The sequence below is a fragment of a genome, unplaced genomic scaffold, assembly GCF_019419815.1.
Source record: "Pyrus x bretschneideri cultivar Hongxiangsu unplaced genomic scaffold, Pyrus_bretschneideri_v1 Contig1, whole genome shotgun sequence".
Lineage (NCBI taxonomy): Eukaryota > Viridiplantae > Streptophyta > Magnoliopsida > Rosales > Rosaceae > Pyrus > Pyrus x bretschneideri.
In genome coordinates, this window is record NW_025999390.1 from 17053532 (window position 1) to 17074760 (window position 21229).

The window sequence follows — 21229 nt, forward strand, 5'->3', positions numbered from 1 at the left end:
AGAGAAAAAAAACAAAATCAGACAAAAATACTATGGGTTACTGCATCAGTAGTCTTCTAGCTTACTCTTGTTTAGTCCTTTCTAGATTTCTTGTCCAACGAGGCCCAGGGATTAGGATACACCTGATTTTCGGGAGATTTTTTTGGGTAGGGGACTTACGAACCCCTGTGTCCAAGACACAAACAAGTGGCATCCCTTGCATTCTCCCGTGTCCCGGGTGGACAGGTTACACGACTCTAGGATACATATATATGTTGTGTGTGTTGTTCAATCAAGGCCCTTGAATTTTGAGAATTGGAACAAGCAAGGTCAGTGAATTGGATTGTGGCTTTCTGAATTGGAATTTGGATTGGAATGGTATCCAATTTAAATTGGAATTGTTGTATTTTGGATTGGATATGCGCTATTTTGGTTTGGAATTTGGATATGTGCTTAGAGATTGGATATGTTATTGAATATTAGCCATGTAGTTTGAATTGGATATGTGATTGCATATTAGGTATTTAGTTTGAATTGATTTGGATATGTGCTAAATTGAATTAGATACGTTGAATTATAGATGTGCTACTTTGAATTGGATATGTTGAATTGGAGATGTGCTACATTGTTAGGATAGACGGGTTTAGTAGCCAACCCAGTACACCTACGTCTTAGGTAAACAAAAACCAACAAGCCAACTAGTACACTTACACCCTCTCAAGTAGAAACTCCCTCAAATGAACAATTATCATGAAGATTATTAGGACGATGATCCTGATGTGGATTGTGTCTAGAGGTATGCTTAAATGATTGGGGCATAGACAATGTATTTACCCATATCGTTGACAATGCTAGTGCAAATAACACCGCAATTGCATACATGAAGATAAAGCTAGAGTCGAATTGTACTATTTTACTTGACGGGGCTCATTTGCACATGAGGTGGGCTTGTCACATCCTTAAATTGATATCCTAAATCGGACCATAAATTTTCAATGCAATTTTGTAGCCTTTGGTGTGGTTTTTCAGACTTCGACTTTCAGTTTGATATCCCAAACCGGACTAGCCCTACATGACATGGAAGCTCATACCCAAAAGGATGTCTCGATTCATCATTTCATAAAAACTTCGCATTTGAGAATTCCATTAATAAATTATGGGTTGGTTGGTTCTACCTCCTATTTAGTAGGTATATTGCTAGAGATTGGATTTGGACAGTCTTTCAATTGTATAGAAAATTGTCTGAATTTGCAAAAATTGACCTACCTTTCTACCCTTCTGTGCAGGAGAGCAATCACTTATTTACAAGGTTGTTCTCTGCAAAACAGCACGGAAAGAGGAGCACATAAACAAACCATTAATCATGCAAACAAAGAAAATTACTTCTCTAGAGCAAAATGTACGCTTCTGCGATCATTGCTGGCTGCAAGGAGAATGGTAGATGAAATGAAACGACCGACTCATTCACGAAAGGAAAAACCCTAATCACTTCAATTCAATTATGTTTGCTGTGCTAAATTTGAGTAACCACACTACTTATTAACTGCAGAACTAGAGGTAGCTGTTTGTCCTGGTTGCCTGCTGCAGTCGAAAATAATTCTAAAGCTAATCCGACAACGGTCTCATCAAGATTCACAAGCTGCTATACTACTTGAAGGTAGCGATATGATAAAAGTTAACACTATTCAAGTTCTGCTGCCTGCTCAATATAAACCCAAATGCCGCAGGCATGAACATATACTCCACTCATTTTTTTAGTCGGATTAGCAACTATCATCTTCTCACTAAGCTCAACACTAAGCCTGACTTATTAAACCAGAAGCTTTCATGTGGCAAAGAGACATGTATTACAAACACGACAGCTGGAAAGCTAACCTGCCTGAGAGTGCCATGTTTGTCAATTGTTGAAACAATGAGGAAATACCATTGTACACATGTAAAACGCAACTGAAAACCTTGAAATAAGTTCTTTTAGGTTATGAAAACTTTGAACAAACAACGTTATGGAAATGAAAAAGACATGCGCAGGCAAGGCATTACCGTTATTCTTAACTATGACTCCTAATTCACTGAAAGGGAGCTTCTCATCCACATCTTACAATAGATATCAGGTTTAAATTAGAGTTATCCATTTCCTCCTACATCCGAGCTCTATTCGTCTTGGAACGCCTGAAACCACAGAACTAGCACAATACAACAAAATTACAGTACATATCTGATATTTGTTACGTTGAGACTGAAGGAAATACTTTTCCCCTACTAAATGGCATTTCATAATTGTTACCTTTCTATGTGGCACAAAACTTACAGAACTAGAAAAATAATAAAGGTTTCGGAAAAGACAGTTCAATACCTTATTTACACCTATTGGCTTCCCACATAGTTTGATCATATGAAGCACCTTCACTGCCTCTACAGCTGCCAAATAAAAAATAAACAGTCAGCATCACAAAACCACAATAGGGAAAGATATCATGAGGTTTACACCAGAAACTTTCTTTGAACATAATTCAATTCATGGTTCTTGAAGAGACCATTCTTCTGGTGCCGTGTCTTTGGGAGCAAACACAGTAACTGCAAGAGGAAGACGGAGCTCATACTGCAACATATCTTAAAAAATCAAATTCATGTGGTTTCATCAGAGTTCAACACACCGGTTTCAGCCATCCGAATCAAGACCTAACAAAGGCTTAATCTTCTCTGCAGACAAGGCTATTATTGTGGATGCAGCGGCAACTAAAACTGATTGCAGACAAATGAAAATAGGGGTAAACCAACATGGCCAATTTGAACAAATAATTCTTCAAAAAGGAATTGCATAAATTCAACAACTCAACTACTCATTGGCAAACATTAGCTGCTTAACTTCTCATATTCCTGCAGAGACTATGCAGTTGGAAAAACCTTAACAATAAATACGAGGGATAAGCTGGCAAGGTGCTCCTTCTCCTGGAGGAGCGGAGTCTTCATTCTGCCTCTTTCTCTTTTTACAGGAGAATTCTGTCCTTCTCACCTTCTTTACCAAAACAAATTCACAAGTAGTTGACAGATTCGGATTCTCAAGCTTAAACCTTTTTTTACTTATTTTAACTGACTATTTCTCTTCTCTGCTTGACTCTTCCCTCAGTGACCCTCCCTTTCTGTAATGTGCTCTCTCCATTAAAATATGACTACTCTCATATGCAATTTCGTGACTCTTGCCCAAGTATTCGAGTGTTTCTCTCTTCCCTACGATCTCTCGTATGCAATTTCGTGACTCTCTCCCCAGTAGTCAGGCGGTTCTCTCTCCTCTACAATCTGGCAACTCCCTCAAATAATTGTTTTGGTTTTGAACCAAGATATTTTTGTTAAGCTCACTCTGGTTTGAGTTGTAATATTGAAATTTTTGCCATTAAACTCAGAAACATCCATAAGCCAAAGCACAACACAGAATTCAGGGCCAAATGTGGTAGGATAAGTTTCAACCAGATAAGACATGTTACTAAAAACAAGATTACAAACTACACTGGCGATGGTATATGCAGGATGCTAAGGTCCTAAATGGTATGTCAATAAAATGGGCCTCTGAATAAAAGACAGAGAGAGCAAGAACACAGAAATCTTACCAACTGCCACATAGAAGACAACGAAAAGAAAACTAACATAAAAACAATCAAAATTGAAGCTCATACAGTATTACAATTCCAAAAAGCTTCAAACTTGCTTCTTCGCTGCGGCCAATTGACATCCTTGCTCGCAGTTTAATCATATATCGGCTCACCAGCCGCGGTCGCAGGTGAAGTAATCAACGGATTGAACTCAGACCAACGAACCAGAACCCCCATCAATACTTATGTTGTAGCCTCTTTAGCCTCCTCATCCGCGACCGAAGAAGCATCAGTATCAGAAGAAGCCAAACCTAGACCCTGCTCCAACTTCTTCCAGGCAACCAAAACATTAGGAGGAAACTTCTTCTTGATCGTGCGTATCAATCCCTTTGTCTCCTTCATCTTCTTCTTCTTCACCAATCCTTCCACCAAATACTTCATCGTATTGAAATCAGGGATCTTATGCACCTCCACACTCCTCTTGAAAACCTCATACGCCTTGTCATAATCCTCACTCTTACACAAATAAAATATCAAAGTCCGGAAAGTTGCAGCATTCGGATTACATGCATTTCCCTCCAACCCCTCATAAACCTTGAAAGCTTCTTCCATCATCCCATTCCTGCAATAGCAAGTCATCAAGTAATTGTAACTAATTGTATCTGGTTTCAGCCCAGCATTCGCCATTTCCTCAATCAAAGCTTGCACATTGTCCGCACTCCCACCATGGACATACATAATCTTAACATTATAAGCCGCAGCGTCAACCGCAACGCCCTTCTTCACCATCTCATCCCACAACTTCTCCGCCTCTTCACCATTGCCCTTCTTGTACAAAGCATTAAAAATCGTGGTGAACGTCACTGCAGTGATCTCAATACCCTTCTCCTCCATCAATCTCAGCGTCTCCATTGCCTTGTCGGGCTTATCCGCTGCGCAATACGACTTGATCAGTATACCATAGGACACTTTATCAGGGGAGACCCCATGCTTGCTGGGAATTTCGTCGAACAGCTGGGGGACTCTGTCGAAATGCTTGGAATCGTTGCAGGCAGACAACAGAGTGTTGAAGGAAATAGCGGTTCTCGGAGTACCGAGCTGGTCCATCTGATCAAACGTCCTCAATGCCTGGTCGAACATACCGGCGCGGCCGTAGGATCGGATGAGGGTGGAAAGGAAGGGCTCCTGGGTGATTTTGGGGTCATTCTTGTGGGATTCAATGAAGGATTCGATGTCGGCGAAGCGGTGGGACTTGGCGAGGCGGCGGACGGTGAGATCCTGGGCGTAGCGAGACAAGGTAGGAGAAGAGTAGTGTTGGGAGACGGAGGAGTAAATCTGGAGGGCTTTGTCCGGGTCGTACTCGGTTCGGAGCTTGGACTTGGCTTTTGAGATGGAGAGGGTAGACTTGGCGGTGGTGGTGGAGAGGTGGCGGAGGTGGCGGAGGGAAGTCGAAGATGACATGTTTTAGGGTTTATGCAGCTTCGGGGGTGTTGGTTGGAAGCTCTTTTGTATTGAATGTTGAGGGTTTAGCGGTTAATTTTGTCCTGTTACTGCGTAAGATAAAAGATACAGGAAACCAATTCCCGGGATTTTTCCGTACTCGGCAGGAAACCTTCTAACCGGATCATAACTCCACGTCAACTTGAGAATTTCACCATGTAACTCGAGAAAGGCACGAAAAAAGCTTCGTCACAAAGGTTATTACTTGTTAATTTAGTACTACATGTACACGTTAGCCTTTAAATTTTAAAATCCTCAGGGCTAGAAGAGATTAGCATGGTAGCTGGAGAGAATAATGACCAGTTTTCCCAGCTCAACCAAGGATTTAGTCTGCCTGAACCCATGTTACATAATGCAGTCGGATGTACACATACTGCAGTAAATAAAAAGAGATGGAAAAAGTAGACTTTGCAAACGAAAACAACAAAATATAAGAAATAACAGTTTATTCCTTGTTATACATACCACGAGGCTACACGATACCACTCTAATGATGAATATGCAACCTCAATACTTCTAATTTCCAAAAAATCTCAACACATGACTTAATAATACATTCAAGTCAAACAACTAGCCCTCGTAGTCGCCCTCACCAAACTTGTCCTCGGGATAAAACACTGCTACCACCTGATTGCCACCAAATTTCCGGCCATTCAACCCCGTACGGGCTTTTGTAGAACCCTCAGTATCCGCATACTCCAAAAACACCTGCAAATACAAGGGCATTTTCAGCATGTAGAAACACCCAACCCCGTAAAAACTCAGATTTTCCAGACAAAATGTATTAATAACTAGATTTCAGACACTAACCTTCCCAACACCGGGGGCAAGTTCACCATCCGGTCTTGGACGCGGGATGATGACATTCACTAATGTACCTGCACATCAGTCATAATCAAATAACTATTAAAAATAGACGACAACACAAATCTTATGCGAATTCAGTTAGAAGGTTATGGAGGCTTCTGTCTGAATGTTAGGCCTGATTCTTTATAGCAGAATGTGGGACTACAAAAAAAGGCTGTAAAACAGAAAGATAACGACAAAAAGAAATGAGAAACTCAATACCGCAATAAACTTTCTAAAAAAAAAAAAAAGGAGTAGTGGAGTTAACTGAGTGATAGTAATTTACCAAACTTTTCGCCTTCAAGCCTCATGTCTTCCAAGATATCATCATACTCAGTATCGTCCCTAAGCTCATCTGCAGTTACTACCTGAGTTAAACATACAACCTTGGTGGCAACAGAACTAGGGGGTTGCAACAGCATGAACCTCTGCACAAGAAACAAACACCTCAAGACGTTAAATCAACCCAGATAAACTAAACTTTCCGAAAATTATTAATTTAAGCCAATTTAAAATATAGTTTAATCTAATTTAACACCTATTAGAGGAAAATTAGCAATTTCACTCTTACCTGCAATGCAATTTGCTGCTGTGCATGCAACAGAACACTCTCCTTGCTCAGGTTTGGGCTGGTTGGCACCTTGGTTAGCACGCCTAACTGTGAGCGTCTTGTCCCCCATTTTAATGCCGTTCAGCGCTGCACAAGCTATGTCTGTAACTGAAAGATCTTGGTAAACACAGAAGGCATAGCCTTTTGAGTTTCCTGTTTCCCTGTCTTTCACTAAATCAAAACCACGAAGAGGTCCAAAGGATTCAAGTAATTCCTTGATCTGTGCTTCTGTGAAGTAATATGGCAGCCCACCAACAAATATGCGGTCAGGGCCCTCAAGCCCACCAGCAGAGCCCGGTGTAAGCCCCACAGCAGCCAGGTTCAGATTGGGATTGGGCTGACTTGGGCCGAGTGTTGCAGCCAGAGATGGGTTGTAATCGCTAGGTCTCCGCACCTTAACAGGGGCTCCCTGTAGCAATTGTCCGGAAAAAAAAAAAAAAAAAAAAGAGGAGAGAATAGTCAATACCAAGAAAGTCAACTTAATCCAAAATGCTCAAGTTAATCATATACTGATCTAAACCAAAGGGAAGAATAGAGTACTTCAAAAATAATTCCATCCAGAGCCATTGCATTGCTAGCCTCTTCAACGGATCTCATCTCCACAAAAGCAAATTTCTTTTCATGGTTTATGTAAACATTGACGACAGCATCTCCTGCAAGGAACAAGTAAAACAACAATTAGGCGATCAACTAAAGGGAAGCGACTTTATTATACCAATTTGAGTGCAAAAATCAATATACCTGGGCCAGCAGTGTTCCCTCCAATTGCAGCCATAACTTGGCTGAAAAATGTAGCAACTGACTGCATATGACAGGAAAAACCACATTATACGCAAGAAAGTGTAAGCTTAAGTACACATTAAAACATAGTGTTCATGTTGAATTAAAGGTAGATGAGAAAAAATAATAAATGGTAAGGATGAGTTGAGTAAACCTGTTCATTTGCTGTGGGGGGAAGCCCTCCAACGTACACCCGTCGGGCATGCCTAGTAGCCTGATAATTATAAATAAAAGAACAATTAATGTCAGCACATATTACGATTAGGGAGTAGTGGGATGTACTGATACAAACTAAAAATAGAATCTCAATCATGCCAACCTGTTGAGTCATCGCCTGAACAGGCATAACTGGAAGGGGTGCAAACTGCTGCGAGAACAAATAAAACATAATATTAGTGAAATAATGCCAGTACCTTAAAATGGTGAAGCTGTCAAATTCACCTAAAATGCCCCTTCCTAATTAGATAAATAGTAATATAACATTTTAAATGTTAAAAAGTCAAACTAGAATTTTTAAAATAAACACCCACTAGTATTTTTAAATTTCAAAATATAAAATTAGTATATATAAATTAAAAAATAAAAATAAACTATAATATAAAAAGGCCAATTGCACATGTGTACAAGTGCGCAAGAAGCTAGTACTAGTGAAACTCAAGCATGCTGGTCAACAGAGGGAAGGAAAGCGACCAAGAGAAAGAGTAAGAGATACCTGCCCGGTCGACAAAGGGAACATGTTTGGAAACATCCCCGGAATGGTAGGGACTATTCCCAGAAATTTGCCCTGCAAACAAAATTGGATCAGATTGCAGTCATAAGAGAAGTACCACATTAAACTTATAAAAATGTTAATGCCAAATGACTCCTCCGCCACTTAATTTTCCATGAAAACTCGTTAGGTTAAGCAATATCCAGACCTTCAATTTATTTAGTTTAAGGAGATGAAAGAAATATATCATTTACAAGTTCTGGAAGAAATATTTGTAAGACTACCAAAAACGGCAATAGTTTCCGGTTGAAGACGAACAAGATCCATCAAACCGGTGCATTGATTCCTCCTTGTACATAAAAGCTACAGAAGTCGGCTCACACCCATTGTCATCACAGTGGGGCAAGTAGCCCAACATTGCCTTCTTACAACAAAGGAAAAGACATAGAAACAAACAAACAAAAACACCAAACACAAGAAAAAACCAAAAGATCTCTCAGTCCCAGAATTATTTCACCAAGTAAACAATAAAAAACTTACAACCCTTCCAGAGACCACAGCTTTATAAAGGCTATGTGCACAAGGGAAGGAACAAAATATTGCTTACCAAAATAACACCATGCAATTGGATACGAACTTTCCACACTAGTCCAACAAAGAGAAAAAGCAGTTACACAGAATATAACAATCCGAAGTCTAGGAGGATAAATGTACCTGCTGCGGCAATGGCAGCACCAGCCAACATTGCAGAAGCAGGAGGTGCCATGTCGAAACCACTGATCCTTTTGCTGCAAGTCATTAGTATTAGGATACCAAGAACAGAGTCAATATAAAAGAGACAACTTAAAGGCACGAGACCAAAAACCTACATTCTGCAAACATTGTTATCACAGTTGCACAGAAAAATAATATCGCAAAGTTACCTGTCCCACCCCAAACTTATACCTACATGAAACTCACACACAAAAAATCACTACTACAAATTTCATAGAAGTTGACAGTTCACTACCTACCTAAAATGGTATATGTAGGTATAAATTTGGGGTGAGACAGGCATTCATATATCCAGGGGTGTGGTGGTGAAAAGCGGGTTCGAAATTGATTATGTACATCCCAAGACAAATGAAACAGAACCACGTCTTTCACCACCACACTAGCTAGCTAATGCATAGTCAATCATTAGGAATAAAGACAGCAAATAAACAAAATTACCAACAAGAGTTTGGTCAAAGACACCCAAAATTAAATAAGGAAAATAAATTTAATGAAAATAACTCATCAACCAAGTGTTTATTCCAAGATACTTGGGATTTGGTGCAAAAGTTACGAGTCCTTTGCCAACCTCTCAAGAAGAAAAATACCTTTTTGAGCGTGAACGAGAACGTGACCTTGATCTGGATTTGTGCTCAGATCTACCCCTTGAACGAGACCGCGACTTGCGCCTGTGCCTATCCTCTCTGTCTCTGTCATGATCCCTCCGCCTGTAAAATCATTGCATAAATTATAATAGTAATAGGACAAAAAGAATCTCAAGGATTTGTTTCTAATACAGAAATTTATAGGATAAGCTTCACCAGATAAATTCGCATACTTATATAGCAGTATAAAAATTCCTCATTGCACGAATTGCATCAAAATCAGTTGATATTTACACAACCAAGTTCCTCATCTCCTAACAGAAAATTCATTTAAAGGTAAACAATGGAATCAAATTGGTCATACCTATCAGAGTCCCGGGTACGGTAGTGATCATTGTTGTCGTCATCCTTATCTCTCCGTCGCTCACTTCTTTCACGATCCCTGTGGCGGTCTCTGTGATGACGATCACGATCCCTATCTCGGTCCCTTTCTCTTTCTCTATCCCGATTCCTATCCCTATCCCTAGCCCTATCTCTGTCCCTGTCCCTATCCCTTTCCCTATCCTTGTCCTTGCTTCTCCCACTGTCTCTGTCCCTGTCCCTGTCCCTATCCCTATCTCTGTCCTTCTCCTTATCACGCCCTTTATCTCTATCCTTTTCTCTGCTCTTTGAAGATTCTCTCTCATAATCATGATATTCATGCTGCAAAAGAGACGATTAAATCAGTGTATAATGTAAAATAAATGATGAAACCAAGCTAATATACACCCCTTTCCACAAGATACTTCAATATAATTATTTCACCAGAACAAATATGTACATTCTAGTGTTATTAAATATCAAAGTGTCATCCCATCTATAATAGAATACATAACTGCAATTCTGTGACATTTGCGTATAAGTACAAGAGAATTGTCTACAGCACAATAACGACACAGCCAGAACATCTTTCACAACGTACATCATCACATCTATCCTAGAATGCATAATTGCGACAATTGTGCACATGCATAAGAAATCGTACGCAACTATAAGCATTAAACATCAACAACCAAAGAGGCAAGAAACATAAACCAGTTTAATAAACCCTGACTAACAGAGAATTCTACTGAAGAAACCTCCCCATAGAAACCCCCAAACCCCAAAATTCACCAGCTAAAAAGAATTCCATAAAATAGTTATATAAGCACACAAATTCAAAGCAGAAAACGAGTAGATCATACAAAGACAGAAATTGGGATGAAAAAAAAAAAAAAGCCCGCAGAAGTCAATATATTCAAAGAACCCTAATTTAACAACCAATTCGGCTAACCCAACCAAAACCCTAAAACACTCTCATAAACGCAACATCTTCGCATCGATCTTACAATTAAGTAATCGAAAGCAAACAAGAATCTAAGGAATCAATCGTATACTTTTGCAACACAAGGCGTACCTGAGATTCAATTAAGTAATCGAAAGCAAACAAGAATCTATGGAATCAATCGTATACTTTTGCGACACGAGGCGTACCTGAGATTTGGAATCGCTGTAATCGTCGGCACCGCCATGGTTGGCGGCACGAGGTTGAGGAGAGGACCCACCGTCGGCGTAGTTGCCAGCGTCCTCTCCGTTGTCTTCGTACCTTCCTTCGTAGTCCGTCATCATAGGTTTCCGCTACCTCGCAGTTGAAGTCTCGATGTTGCAAACCTACTTGATGTTTGTTTCTCGGGAAAATTGTCTGCGATTATAGTGACTCTGAGCGAGCAGTGAGAAATCTAGGGCTCGATAATTGGGCTTTTCCCCTTTATTCCAAGTTAAATGGTAGCGAGGGTAAGGGATTACCGAGGGCGGTAAATTTTATTTTTATATTTTTTTAATTTTTTTACAATATGCTGTAGGTAGGGCTGGAAAAAAATCCCAAAAATCCCAAACCAAACCGAAAAAATCCCGATCCCAAACCAAAATTCCCGAAAATTTCGGTATGTCATCCCGAACCAAACCGAAATTTTCGGTACGGGATTCGGTATTGCATCTCCATTTTTTCGGTATTCCCATACCGAACCGAAATAAATATTATATATATATATATATTATTTTTTAATTATAAGAGAATTATTTCAACCGTTCATTGTTTTAGATTTAATCTGTGCTGTTCATTTGTTTTTAGGTTAGATCCCCCATTTCAATTTTCACTTCCGTTCCATCAAGAGCTTGAAGCGCAGCCACTGTGCCACCAGCCTTCCTTCACCAGAATCACCACCCAGCCACCACCCAGCTTGGCTTATAACTATTATTTTTGCTTTTGAGTTTGTTACTTTATTTATTTTAAAACCTTGGCTTGTAACTATTATTTTTGCTTTTGGGTTTGGTACCTAATTTATTTTTATTGCATGCATGATGCATGTGTAGTGGGCAGATTGAAATTTTGTTATTATTGAAACTTTGTGCACAAATGGGCAGTGGGTAGATTGAAACTTAATTTATGAAACTATGTCAAATTTGTGCAATGGGCCATGGGCAAATTAGTAGAAATAACAAATTGGCAGTTTGGGCCAAAAAGCATAATATGTCAAATTTTAGCCAAAAGCATAATATGTCAAATTTTAGTCCAAAAGCCCAAAAGCATTTTGGGATTCCCGATTTGTCCCGAAATCCCGAAATTATTTCGGGATTCCCAAAAATTGGAATTCCCGAAAATTTGGTTTGGGATTGGTATTGAATTTGGGATTCCCGAAAATTTCGGTTTGGGAATCGGGACAAGAGTTTCGGTATGGGATCCCATACCGAACCACCCCTAGCTGTAGGCAGTAATATTCAGAGAGAACTACCTAACGTCGAAGCGACGGCGAGGGCAATGACATTACCATTTAAGGAGTGCTATTTTTATTTTTATATTTTTATTTTTTCTAGGTCCTATTCAATTTTCAACTTTTGAATCAAATAAATTGAAAAAATTGATAACTAAAATTAATAAGACTTTGCGAGAGGCAAAATTGGCTACGTGAACAACGCTTTCCTACTATTTACTCTGGAAGGTATTTTTGTGCAATTTAACAGTTGGGCAAAGGTAAAGGTGATTACAATTTACAAATGGATAAAGTGTTATTGGTACTCTAAAAATTTCATTCTACACTCCTCACAAGTGTATTTTTCTTTCCTAATATAGAAAGTTTGGAGTGTAGAATAAGATTTTTGAAGTGCTAATAACAATTTCCTACAAATATCTTGTTTTTTTTTTTTTTTTATGTTTTATTGGTCTTATCCCCATGTATCATTATCGCTTTAGATTTTCGATGATATTTTGATATTTTCAACCATTCTCGTCGCACAACGTTTCATTATCCATTAATAGTATATACTCATATTTTATATAAGGTTCTCGACTATCCACCTAGTGCCATTTCTTTTTATCCAATCTTTTGATTTCCTCATATTTCTCCATATGGAAAAGGATCATAACCGGATCCCTTTCCTGAAGATCCTAACGAAAAATAATCGTACCATGTATGATGAATAAATACGATCGAAGAATTCTTAAGAAAAGAATTCAGCGAGCATCATTTTCCTCTCCATATAAACCCTGCAGCCCAACCACATCATGTTCTTTCATCAATATCTAAGTTGAGGAGGTTGTTATCTTATTAATTCATGTGGCATCTTCTAATTGGTTTTGTGGGTTCCACATGGCAGCCATGTAAGCACACTAATTAATTTTTTAATAGAGTTGGATGACAAGAACAACATTGATGACTGAAGCAAAACATGAGGGACAAAATTGTTGAGTTTGGAACATAAGGACCAAACTGATCAGTTGATAAAATGATAAGGAATCATTTGTGATAAAAAAAATTCCAAAACAGTGGCATAGGAGTGGGCACAACATACGTCTGGTTTTGTTTCAAAAAAAAAAAAACTTTAACGAAAAGCTCTCGGGTACTGTTTACTTTAACGAAAAACCACATTTTTACACTAAAATGTCAATCATGATACTATTCACTGTTTGATTCTTACGGGTCTATGTGTCCTTTTTTTTAAGGAAAACTAATGAAAATGGCTTGAAAACTTTGGCCTCATTTGGCACGCCGTATAAGACCACCGGATAGTGCTAATAATACGGAGCGGATGTTTGGTGAGCTTCGTATTAAATAAGCACCGGATTATTTAATCCGGCCCCACTTTTTTTATCCCCTTCACACCCGCTTGTTTATCCCGTCCCAAACCTCTGTATTATTTAGTCAGGTGCATCTCTCTTGCTCACACTGGCTCACTCTGTCCCTCTCTCACGCACTCTCCTTCAACTCTCTCACATTGCCTGCTATCTCTCGTCTACTTCCAGGTTTGTCTTCGTCTCCATCTTTTTTTTTTCTCTCTCTCTCTTCCTCCCTCCTTCTTTGCACACACACCTCCCACCTCTTTGTTTGCCTTTGATTTCTGAAAACAAATTCTTCCGAGGAAGATGATGATTCAAATTCTTCCAATATGGGCTCCGACAACGAGAAGGACGATGAGGAAGGGAGTTAGGCTCCGACGAGGAGGGGTATATCAATTCGGATCTGTGCTCTGATGAGGAAGGGAGCTGGGCTCCGACGAGGAGTGGGACAGGAATTCAAATATAGGCTCGGAGTTCTCGACCCTGGCCATTACTCCTCTGCAATCGGTTGCCGAGGGTGGGATTGATGTGCGGGGAAGATGGTGAAGAAGGAAGATGCGATTGAGAAGAGTCTTGATTTTTTTTTCCTTTTTATTTTTTATTTTAATTTTAACAACAATTATTATGAATTAAAAAAAAATTATTACAGTCCGACGTATTATCCGATGCATAAATTAATCCGATACAATACCAAACGCTCGACTAATTTAGTCAGTACTATCTGACGACTATTTATCCTATCCGACTGAAATAGTTAATACAGTCCGAGCTGCCAAACGAGGCATTTGAGTTTTAACGATAAGGACAAAATAAAGGGTAGAGTGAATAGTACCATGATTAACTTTTTAGTATAAAAATATGGTTTAATGAAAATAAAGGGTAGAGTGAATAGTACCATGATTAACTGAAATGTCAATCATGGTACTATTTATTTTATCCTTATCGTTAAAACCTAAAATTTTCAAACCATTTCCATTAGTTTTTTTTCTTTTTTTTCCTATTGAGAGATCACGTACTTGCAATTTTCAGAAACATATCTTCCCTCATGCAAGCAATTAGAGCACAGCAAATCAACTTCTTTCTTGAGTGGCAGATGAACGTCCCTTTAAATTGTAATCTTTACTTCTTTTCATTCATAATAGAACGACGACGATTTACGACAAGACAATTTCATGTTTAGTATGTGTATGCACAAAACTATCATTCTACGATTCTAGTATTATACTAGGAGTCTACGACAATATATTCCCTGGAAACAGAACGAACAAATCAATCTGTTTCATCAGGTTTCCAAAATCGGTTTCCGCCGTGACCCTTTTTTAAGACCCATGAAGAACCGCTGGACACGCAGAACTCATTAATGACCTGCACAAGAAAGCAACTTCTATTAAGAAATTATCACGAGAAATCGTATCACAGGCCAATGCTCCATTCAGCACTGATATACCATCTACACCATTCACTAAACGTCGCAATAACCTCGAGTACTTCATGAACCATGATTCTAAAAGGAAACTGACGTGTTTTGCAGGCTGCTGATATACGAGAACCATCAAGTGGCTCAAGAACAGAGTTGGAAACGTAGGGCAACAAGAAGAAGACGACAATGGTCTGTTTTAGGGTTTTCAGAGCCTAGGGTCTTCTAAATATTAATTTGTTGAGGAACATGTTGTCGCACATGGGAGAAAGAATTTATGTTTGGTAACCTGACAACAAATGTAAACTCTGTCGAATCACAAACATGAAAAACAACTGACCTTGCTGAATTCGTTGGAAGTGAATTCCTGCCCAAGAGAAATCTTAGTTGCTTCAGAAACCTCACCCCTTTTGAGCTTAGCATTAGGTCCTTTAGCGCATAGAAGATCAATAATAACCTTCCAGCAAGAACAAATACAAACTTAAAGTTAAATAAGAGAAGAACTTCTTACATTACGATAATTTTGATGGAGGGAATCTTGCTCATTCTGAAATCACCAAGGAACATGCACAGAACAACATCATCTAATATGTCAAATCCCCAGTGAAGGTGCACAACATCATATGCTTTCGGGACTTAATAATTAAACAATAGAAGAAAAAGGGAGAAAACCTCAATTTGTCATGCTCTGGGTGATCTGGTGATGATTTCAAGACATACGAACCATGTATGTCTATCGTAATTTCACTTATTACTCTCTGCAGCTCAAGTTGACGAGCCTGAACTCCATATTGTCACTTTTTTACTTCTACGATCAACCTTTGGAAGAGTAGAAGTTCTGACTGCCAGATCACTTAGTCCTCTCCGTATCAGCTGAAAGCTGCCATGAAAATGACAAAAGTCAAGACGACAAGAATGAGAGAGATACTTCCATCAATTTCATGATAGCATTATCGCATCAAGAACAAAGAGCATTAGTAATGTAAAGTCTACACTTGGTGTGTAGAACAGCCTTTATGCAGTCATATTACGCAGAATAAAAAATTTGAAACAAAACAAAAGATGGAAAAGATAGTCTTGAAAACTTCAAAAACTTACTTGCAAACCTTGTGATCTTGAAAAACTTCCTTTATAGCCTCTTGTAGAGCTGCTCGAGTTTCATCTGACATGGTTCTTCCCCCAATGTGAACTTCACTTGCACCTTTTGTCGTACCTTTACCAGAATTCAGTGATTTGCCAGGTGTAGTAGTCATACTAGCACACTTCAAATAACGGTCAGTATTAGATTTAACGGCTATCCTCAACTTTTCTTCCATCCTCTCCCAGTTCTGTTCTTGGGTTTTAACAATGTCTGGGTAGAGTTCCATGAATGACATATCTGGTTGCTCTTTGAATTTCAAATCTTGAGTGGAAGGTCTTGAGACAGCTAGTATTCTGAGGGAATCATACACATGAATTTTAATGCCCTCTTGGAGGTCTAGATGAGAATTTCTGATTACAGGGTTCTTCCGAGATAAATTCAGAACGTAACTTCTAGCTGTCTGTCGATCTTTATGATCTTTATTTGCTATATGATTTATATCCAAGCCTTTCTCATCTTTATTTGGATATAATAATAAGGTTTTTGGAACCCAAAGACCAGAGGACAGCAGTAACTGAGAATGCTTCTGAAGGACATCCAGAAGTTCTTCCGTGGTGTGATCGGGAGCAAAGTACTTCTTAAGATCACCGAACCAGCGGACTACAGGTTCCTGTTATGGCACAATTACGGTTTCATTGTCATGACTTAAAAAAATTTTGAACACTATAATGAAAAAATTAGTTGTTTTCCATATGATGGGAACAATGTTGATAAGTTTGAAAAATTAGCTTCAAATTTACAACTATATAATCATCAAAACATTAATTTGTGGCTTCGGTAATTGCAACAAACCTCAACAATTAACTTCTTGATACGCTCTTCCAGAGGCACGGAAAGCAGAGACCTAAAATGACAAGCAGAATGGGATTAATATAGTATATACTTCCATCATTGTTTATCTGGCCAGCGACCAGGTGGTCCTCTTTTAAAAAAGGAGTTGTTTTTTTTTTTGTTTTTTTTTGTTTTTTTGGGGGGGGGGGGGGGGGGGGTGGTGTGGGTGAGGGGAGGTGGGAAGGAATTGATAATCTTCTCAACTCTTTGAAAATTAAAGGTAATGTCTTGAAAAGAAGAACTTATTAAAGGAAAATAACACATTATAATTTCCACAATGTTAAAGTGAAATCAAATGAAAGAACTAAATAATGTAAAGATGACCGCACCTTCTTGAAGAACCTTTGCATGTTTTAGGACACAAGGAGTCAACATAGTCATGCCTTCAAATAACAACAATATTCAAAATTATAACTAGCACATCTAGAGCTTCTAAAGAATGAGGGTAAAGGTAAGTACTAGGAAGGAAGAAAAGACCGTACGGGCTCATTGTCAATTCTATAGGTGAACTTTCTTGCACCACCATCTTCCGTAAGTATCTGGCCGAGAAATCACTTTTTGAGCTATGATACCGAAGTGGAAGCCAACTCTGGAAGACAGTGGAGAAAATGGATATCATACATTATATATTTAATTACCTATATAAATTATCACAACCAATCTAAGAAAATAAACCACTGTAGCACCTCCTGGATCATTACAGAAACTCAAACATTCACAAAACTAAGCACATATTTGCCTTCTGGTATAAACAAAAACACAATCCACAGCATTAATTCCAGGGAATAGAAGAAAGATTAAAAAACAATATGATCAAAATATCCTGTAAATGTCAAATAACCAATCAACAAAGTCAACCTCAGTTGTCAATGTTTGAAAATCGCAAAAGTGCCATGTTTAATGATCCTGACATGTTGATAATGTCAGGGAGAACAAAATGTCCAGTTTTTTACACTCGCGACATTAAGAAGATTTGTACCTAAATTAGGCAAATAAAGAATGACCACCAGAATACTTAGACGCCAAAGAATGTATTCATATCCTTTGACATGGTTTATTAAGATTTGAAAAGAAAAGACGAGTTAATTGTTTGTTCTAGAATCATCTAATGTGTTAGAAGATAAAGGACGTGGAGTACCCAATGCACTACGCAAATCTCAAAGACCCATCACAACATAACCATAAATAGCCAAAGGATTCAACAGAGATGAAAACAAAAGACTACCGCGTACACACTTGTCTTTTAGGATAAACGAAACTTCTAACCTATAAGCTACACTTAGAAATAAAGCTTGATAATGTCATACTCAACTTAATGATCTGAATACAAATTCTCATCTGAAGGAAAAACAAGAAGGGAAGAGTCATTTTTCCCATTGATTGAGTTTCCTAAAAGATATTATCTTTTTGACAGGTAAACCGAAACAAAAAAGGAGATCTAATAAGGAATCCACATCAAGAACAATAAAAAGAAACAATAATTAAAAGAGAACGTTGTAATGGCTGATGACACCAACATTATTATGCTAACAAATAGTAATATTTTCTCCTAAGGAATCTAAAATGCATAGAAAACCACACTGGAACTGCTCATAAATAGCTTATATTTGTTCATAGCCACCAGATCAGAATGACTGGTTTTTCCATGATTTTAAACATATAAATGGACTCATAATATTAAACAACATTCAATATATAATCCTCATTATACACATAAGTTTGCAGATTACAAATAGTAACTTTCTCATACCTCTTCGTCTTCAGTTTTTTTCTCAGTTGAAGACTCCATCCGCTTGTTCTGAAACAAAATAGTCACATGACATAGAATCAAGTCTTATTGTGTAAACAGTTATGAATAAAAAAAGTGCATGGTTATTGTAAATCTTAAAGTAAATCCTGAGTAGATTTGATAACTTCCAATAGTTCTTCACTAAAGAGCCATAATTCTGTAACAAAATAACAAAATGACAGAGAGAACCTGCATCTTTGATGGACCCATAGGTTTTTCTTGTCCAGAGTCTTCCAACTTAACTGTAACTTCTGCATCCCCTTGACACTGTTCTTCCTTTTTGAGCCACTGGAGTTCAAATGATCCAATGAGGGTCGAAGCTGCACAACTGCATGAACAGGATTCAAGTGTAACTGCAAAATGAAGAGAAAACCAACAGTCTCACATAGTAAGATACTATAAATATAAAACTGAATTACTTTCATAAGAGATACTAAAAAGTTACTAATTATACGCAACATTTGTGAGTAACTTTAATTGGAATAAATAAATATTTTAACCACCAATAAAAAGAGAAAACAGAAAGACAAGTTTTTCTGCACTTGTCTAGACTCTGGAACATTTCATTTCTGAGAAGAACAGCCGTTCTCAATTTCCATGAGTGGGCAGCCATGGCGCAGTAAGGATTAAAAAAAAATTTGATCATACATCCAATGAAAACCAAATGCAGAATTCATATCTACCAAGCAAGCCCATATAGTCCTGATTTCACAACCACTCTTTTGAATGAACTGCCTTGGTGACACAAATGACACTTCACAATGACAACAAAAGAAGAGAGTTAAATTTGTGATCTTAGATGTTCGGTTTAATCCCAAACAACAAAATTCATTCTCTGTGACCAACTTCGTCTGGACCAGAAAGATAACATAAGGAGGAGCGGCATTTAGCATCTAAAATTTACACAGGAATCCTTTTCAAGAATAAACTATATGCAAGCTTAGAATTGGACTTCCTCGGGTCTGATGGCCATTCAAGTAACTATGTAAACCTAGCCAGCTTTCAATAAATTAACACCACTCATAGTAAACAACTAAACACTCCCAAGGTACATATTTCAACACTACTGACCAAATATAAATAGCACCCTATTGCTTTGCAAGTTCAATGACTGCACTCTCTTAAAAAAAATCCAGTTTAGATCACTGAAAGTGACTGGAAAGTCAACTGGCCTACGAGCTCAGGAGGAGCCCTTCATAACTTTTTACTTGCTAGAACTTTATTTTGAGGGTAACAAGGGATGTGGTCTCGTCAAACGATCTTAATGCTTGACAAACAACCTTTATTAGACGCATGCTTGAGATAAGAAATTGCCTAAAAAAACTAAATCATTTACAAACCTACAGTTGTTAAAGTAAATTCAGCCACATTCATGATTCAAACAAAACCGAGGATGTTAAAGTGCATACCTTATTGCCCATCAAAACACCAACGGCATAGCCACTTGTGCCGGGTGACTTCCATGTTGTAGACAAAGTCTGAGAACAAACACAAACACAAAAACACCAATCCACATTACATTTTATAACAGTGTAGGCAACAATGTCACAACATCCAAAACATACTCGAGCTATGGCTACAATGATTATGCACAAAGTTGACCTGCTTTGTCATTTTCAATCTGCTAGCGCAATCTTCATCGAAATTCTTCAGGTCCCGATCAAGTGACCAATCAATCTCCATTTCTGAAGTTGTGGGACTCAGCCTCACCTCCTCGCACCGGCTCTCCAACTCGTATGGTCGCCACCATGGCCTAAGAGGATATTGCAATACATACAGCTGATAACAAAAAAAAGATCAACATTTTAGGCAAATCCTTTCCAAAAAACAAAAATTTAGAGCACAAGAGAGATCAAGGATGACAGACCTTAGAGTTGTCGACGATTTTCGGATTGAAGAAGACGTTGATTTCCCGCACGACTTCGTCTTCCGGTTCGTCTTCTCCCATTGGATCATCCTCTTTCGAAACATCGTCGTTTTCTGTTTTCAAACCGCCATTTGAATCCTCGGCCTTCGGGGCGCTTTCTTCTTCGTCTTTCTTTTTCACAGTTAGGGCGTCCAGTTCTACTCGCGTAGGTTTGAGCTCTGGCTTTTCTGGGTCGGGCTTCGGAACCGGTTCTTGTTTGGCGACGGGTTCGGATTTGGGTTTAGGCTTGGCCTTGGAGGACCGGGGCACGAACCGGTTGGGCCTGGAAGGGACCTGGCTCTGCGCGTCGAGGTCATCGAGGTTCATCGTCGGCTACTCTGTGGTTTCTGTTTGTTCCGGTGAACGGTGGCGGACAGCGGAGCTGTGAGAGTGGGTTTTTTTTTTTTTTTGAACGAGAGAGTGGCGTTTTTTGTGCGCGGTTTTCTTCGGGGTTTTGGTGGGGTGAAGTTTGCGTGGGGACTTATAAGTTTTTTAATTACATTTTTGGTCCAAGTAATTTGATTTGTTTTTCACTTTCGTCCTACTTTTAATTTGGGAGTTTTAATGAAAAAGGTTTAGACTAATTTTAATTTAACCGAAAAACACCATGCACTTTTCTTTAACTAAAAGGGCTTCATATTTAA

At 38.6% G+C, this 21229-nt stretch overlaps 3 protein-coding genes and 1 long non-coding RNA gene across 5 annotated transcripts; all 4 read right to left on the reverse strand.

Annotated features, from left to right (window-relative positions):
- Positions 1–752: 752 nt before the first annotated feature.
- LOC125479735 lies at positions 753–3741 on the reverse strand. Of its 2 annotated transcripts, XR_007260213.1 has the most exons (4): positions 2333–3741; positions 2020–2148; positions 1855–1926; positions 753–1296 (listed from the first exon to the last, which is right to left on the reverse strand). It is a non-coding gene; the product is annotated as an uncharacterized LOC125479735 (long non-coding RNA). The 2 variants fall into 2 exon arrangements; XR_007260211.1 differs by having other exon boundaries at positions 2020–3741.
- A 30-nt stretch (positions 3742–3771) lies between these two features.
- LOC103960803 (pentatricopeptide repeat-containing protein At4g36680, mitochondrial) lies at positions 3772–5027 on the reverse strand. Its single transcript, XM_009373291.3, has one exon. The coding sequence runs from the start codon at positions 5025–5027 to the stop codon at positions 3810–3812; it is 1218 nt and encodes a 405-aa protein (XP_009371566.2). The 3' UTR covers positions 3772–3809.
- Positions 5028–5473: 446 nt separating this feature from the next.
- LOC103960802 (splicing factor U2af large subunit B) lies at positions 5474–11156 on the reverse strand. Its single transcript, XM_048589465.1, is given in 15 exon segments — positions 5474–5774; positions 5877–5944; positions 6199–6340; positions 6484–6525; positions 6527–6931; positions 7063–7175; positions 7264–7324; positions 7457–7516; positions 7622–7669; positions 8015–8065; positions 8067–8086; positions 8726–8799; positions 9373–9492; positions 9734–10071; positions 10882–11156. Coding segments are annotated over 15 exon segments (1815 nt in total). The 5' UTR covers positions 11017–11156; the 3' UTR covers positions 5474–5636.
- Positions 11157–14471: 3315 nt separating this feature from the next.
- On the reverse strand, positions 14472–21227 carry LOC125476442 (DNA-directed RNA polymerase III subunit RPC5-like). The gene is made up of 12 exons (XM_048582632.1): positions 20547–21227; positions 20282–20458; positions 20089–20157; positions 18805–19032; positions 18641–18688; positions 17373–17479; positions 17220–17273; positions 16852–16903; positions 16025–16669; positions 15591–15697; positions 15259–15379; positions 14472–14866 (listed from the first exon to the last, which is right to left on the reverse strand). The coding sequence occupies exons 1-12, from the start codon at positions 20910–20912 to the stop codon at positions 14771–14773; spliced, it is 2070 nt and encodes a 689-aa protein (XP_048438589.1). The 5' UTR covers positions 20913–21227; the 3' UTR covers positions 14472–14770.
- Positions 21228–21229: the final 2 nt, after the last annotated feature.

Excerpts from the sequence above, each read along its gene's own strand:
- LOC103960803 (XM_009373291.3), bottom strand. The coding sequence starts at position 5,027 with ATGTCATCTTCGACTTCCCTCCGCCACCTCCGCCACCTCTCCACCACC.
- LOC125476442 (XM_048582632.1), bottom strand. The coding sequence starts at position 20,912 with ATGAACCTCGATGACCTCGACGCGCAGAGCCAGGTCCCTTCCAGGCCC. Across the intron at positions 20,158-20,281 it reads GATTGAAAATGACAAAGCAG|ACTTTGTCTACAACATGGAA; the intron begins GTCAACTTTGTG and ends GTTTGTTCTCAG. Across the intron at positions 17,480-18,640 it reads AAAAAACTGAAGACGAAGAG|AGTTGGCTTCCACTTCGGTA; the intron begins GTATGAGAAAGT and ends ACTGTCTTCCAG.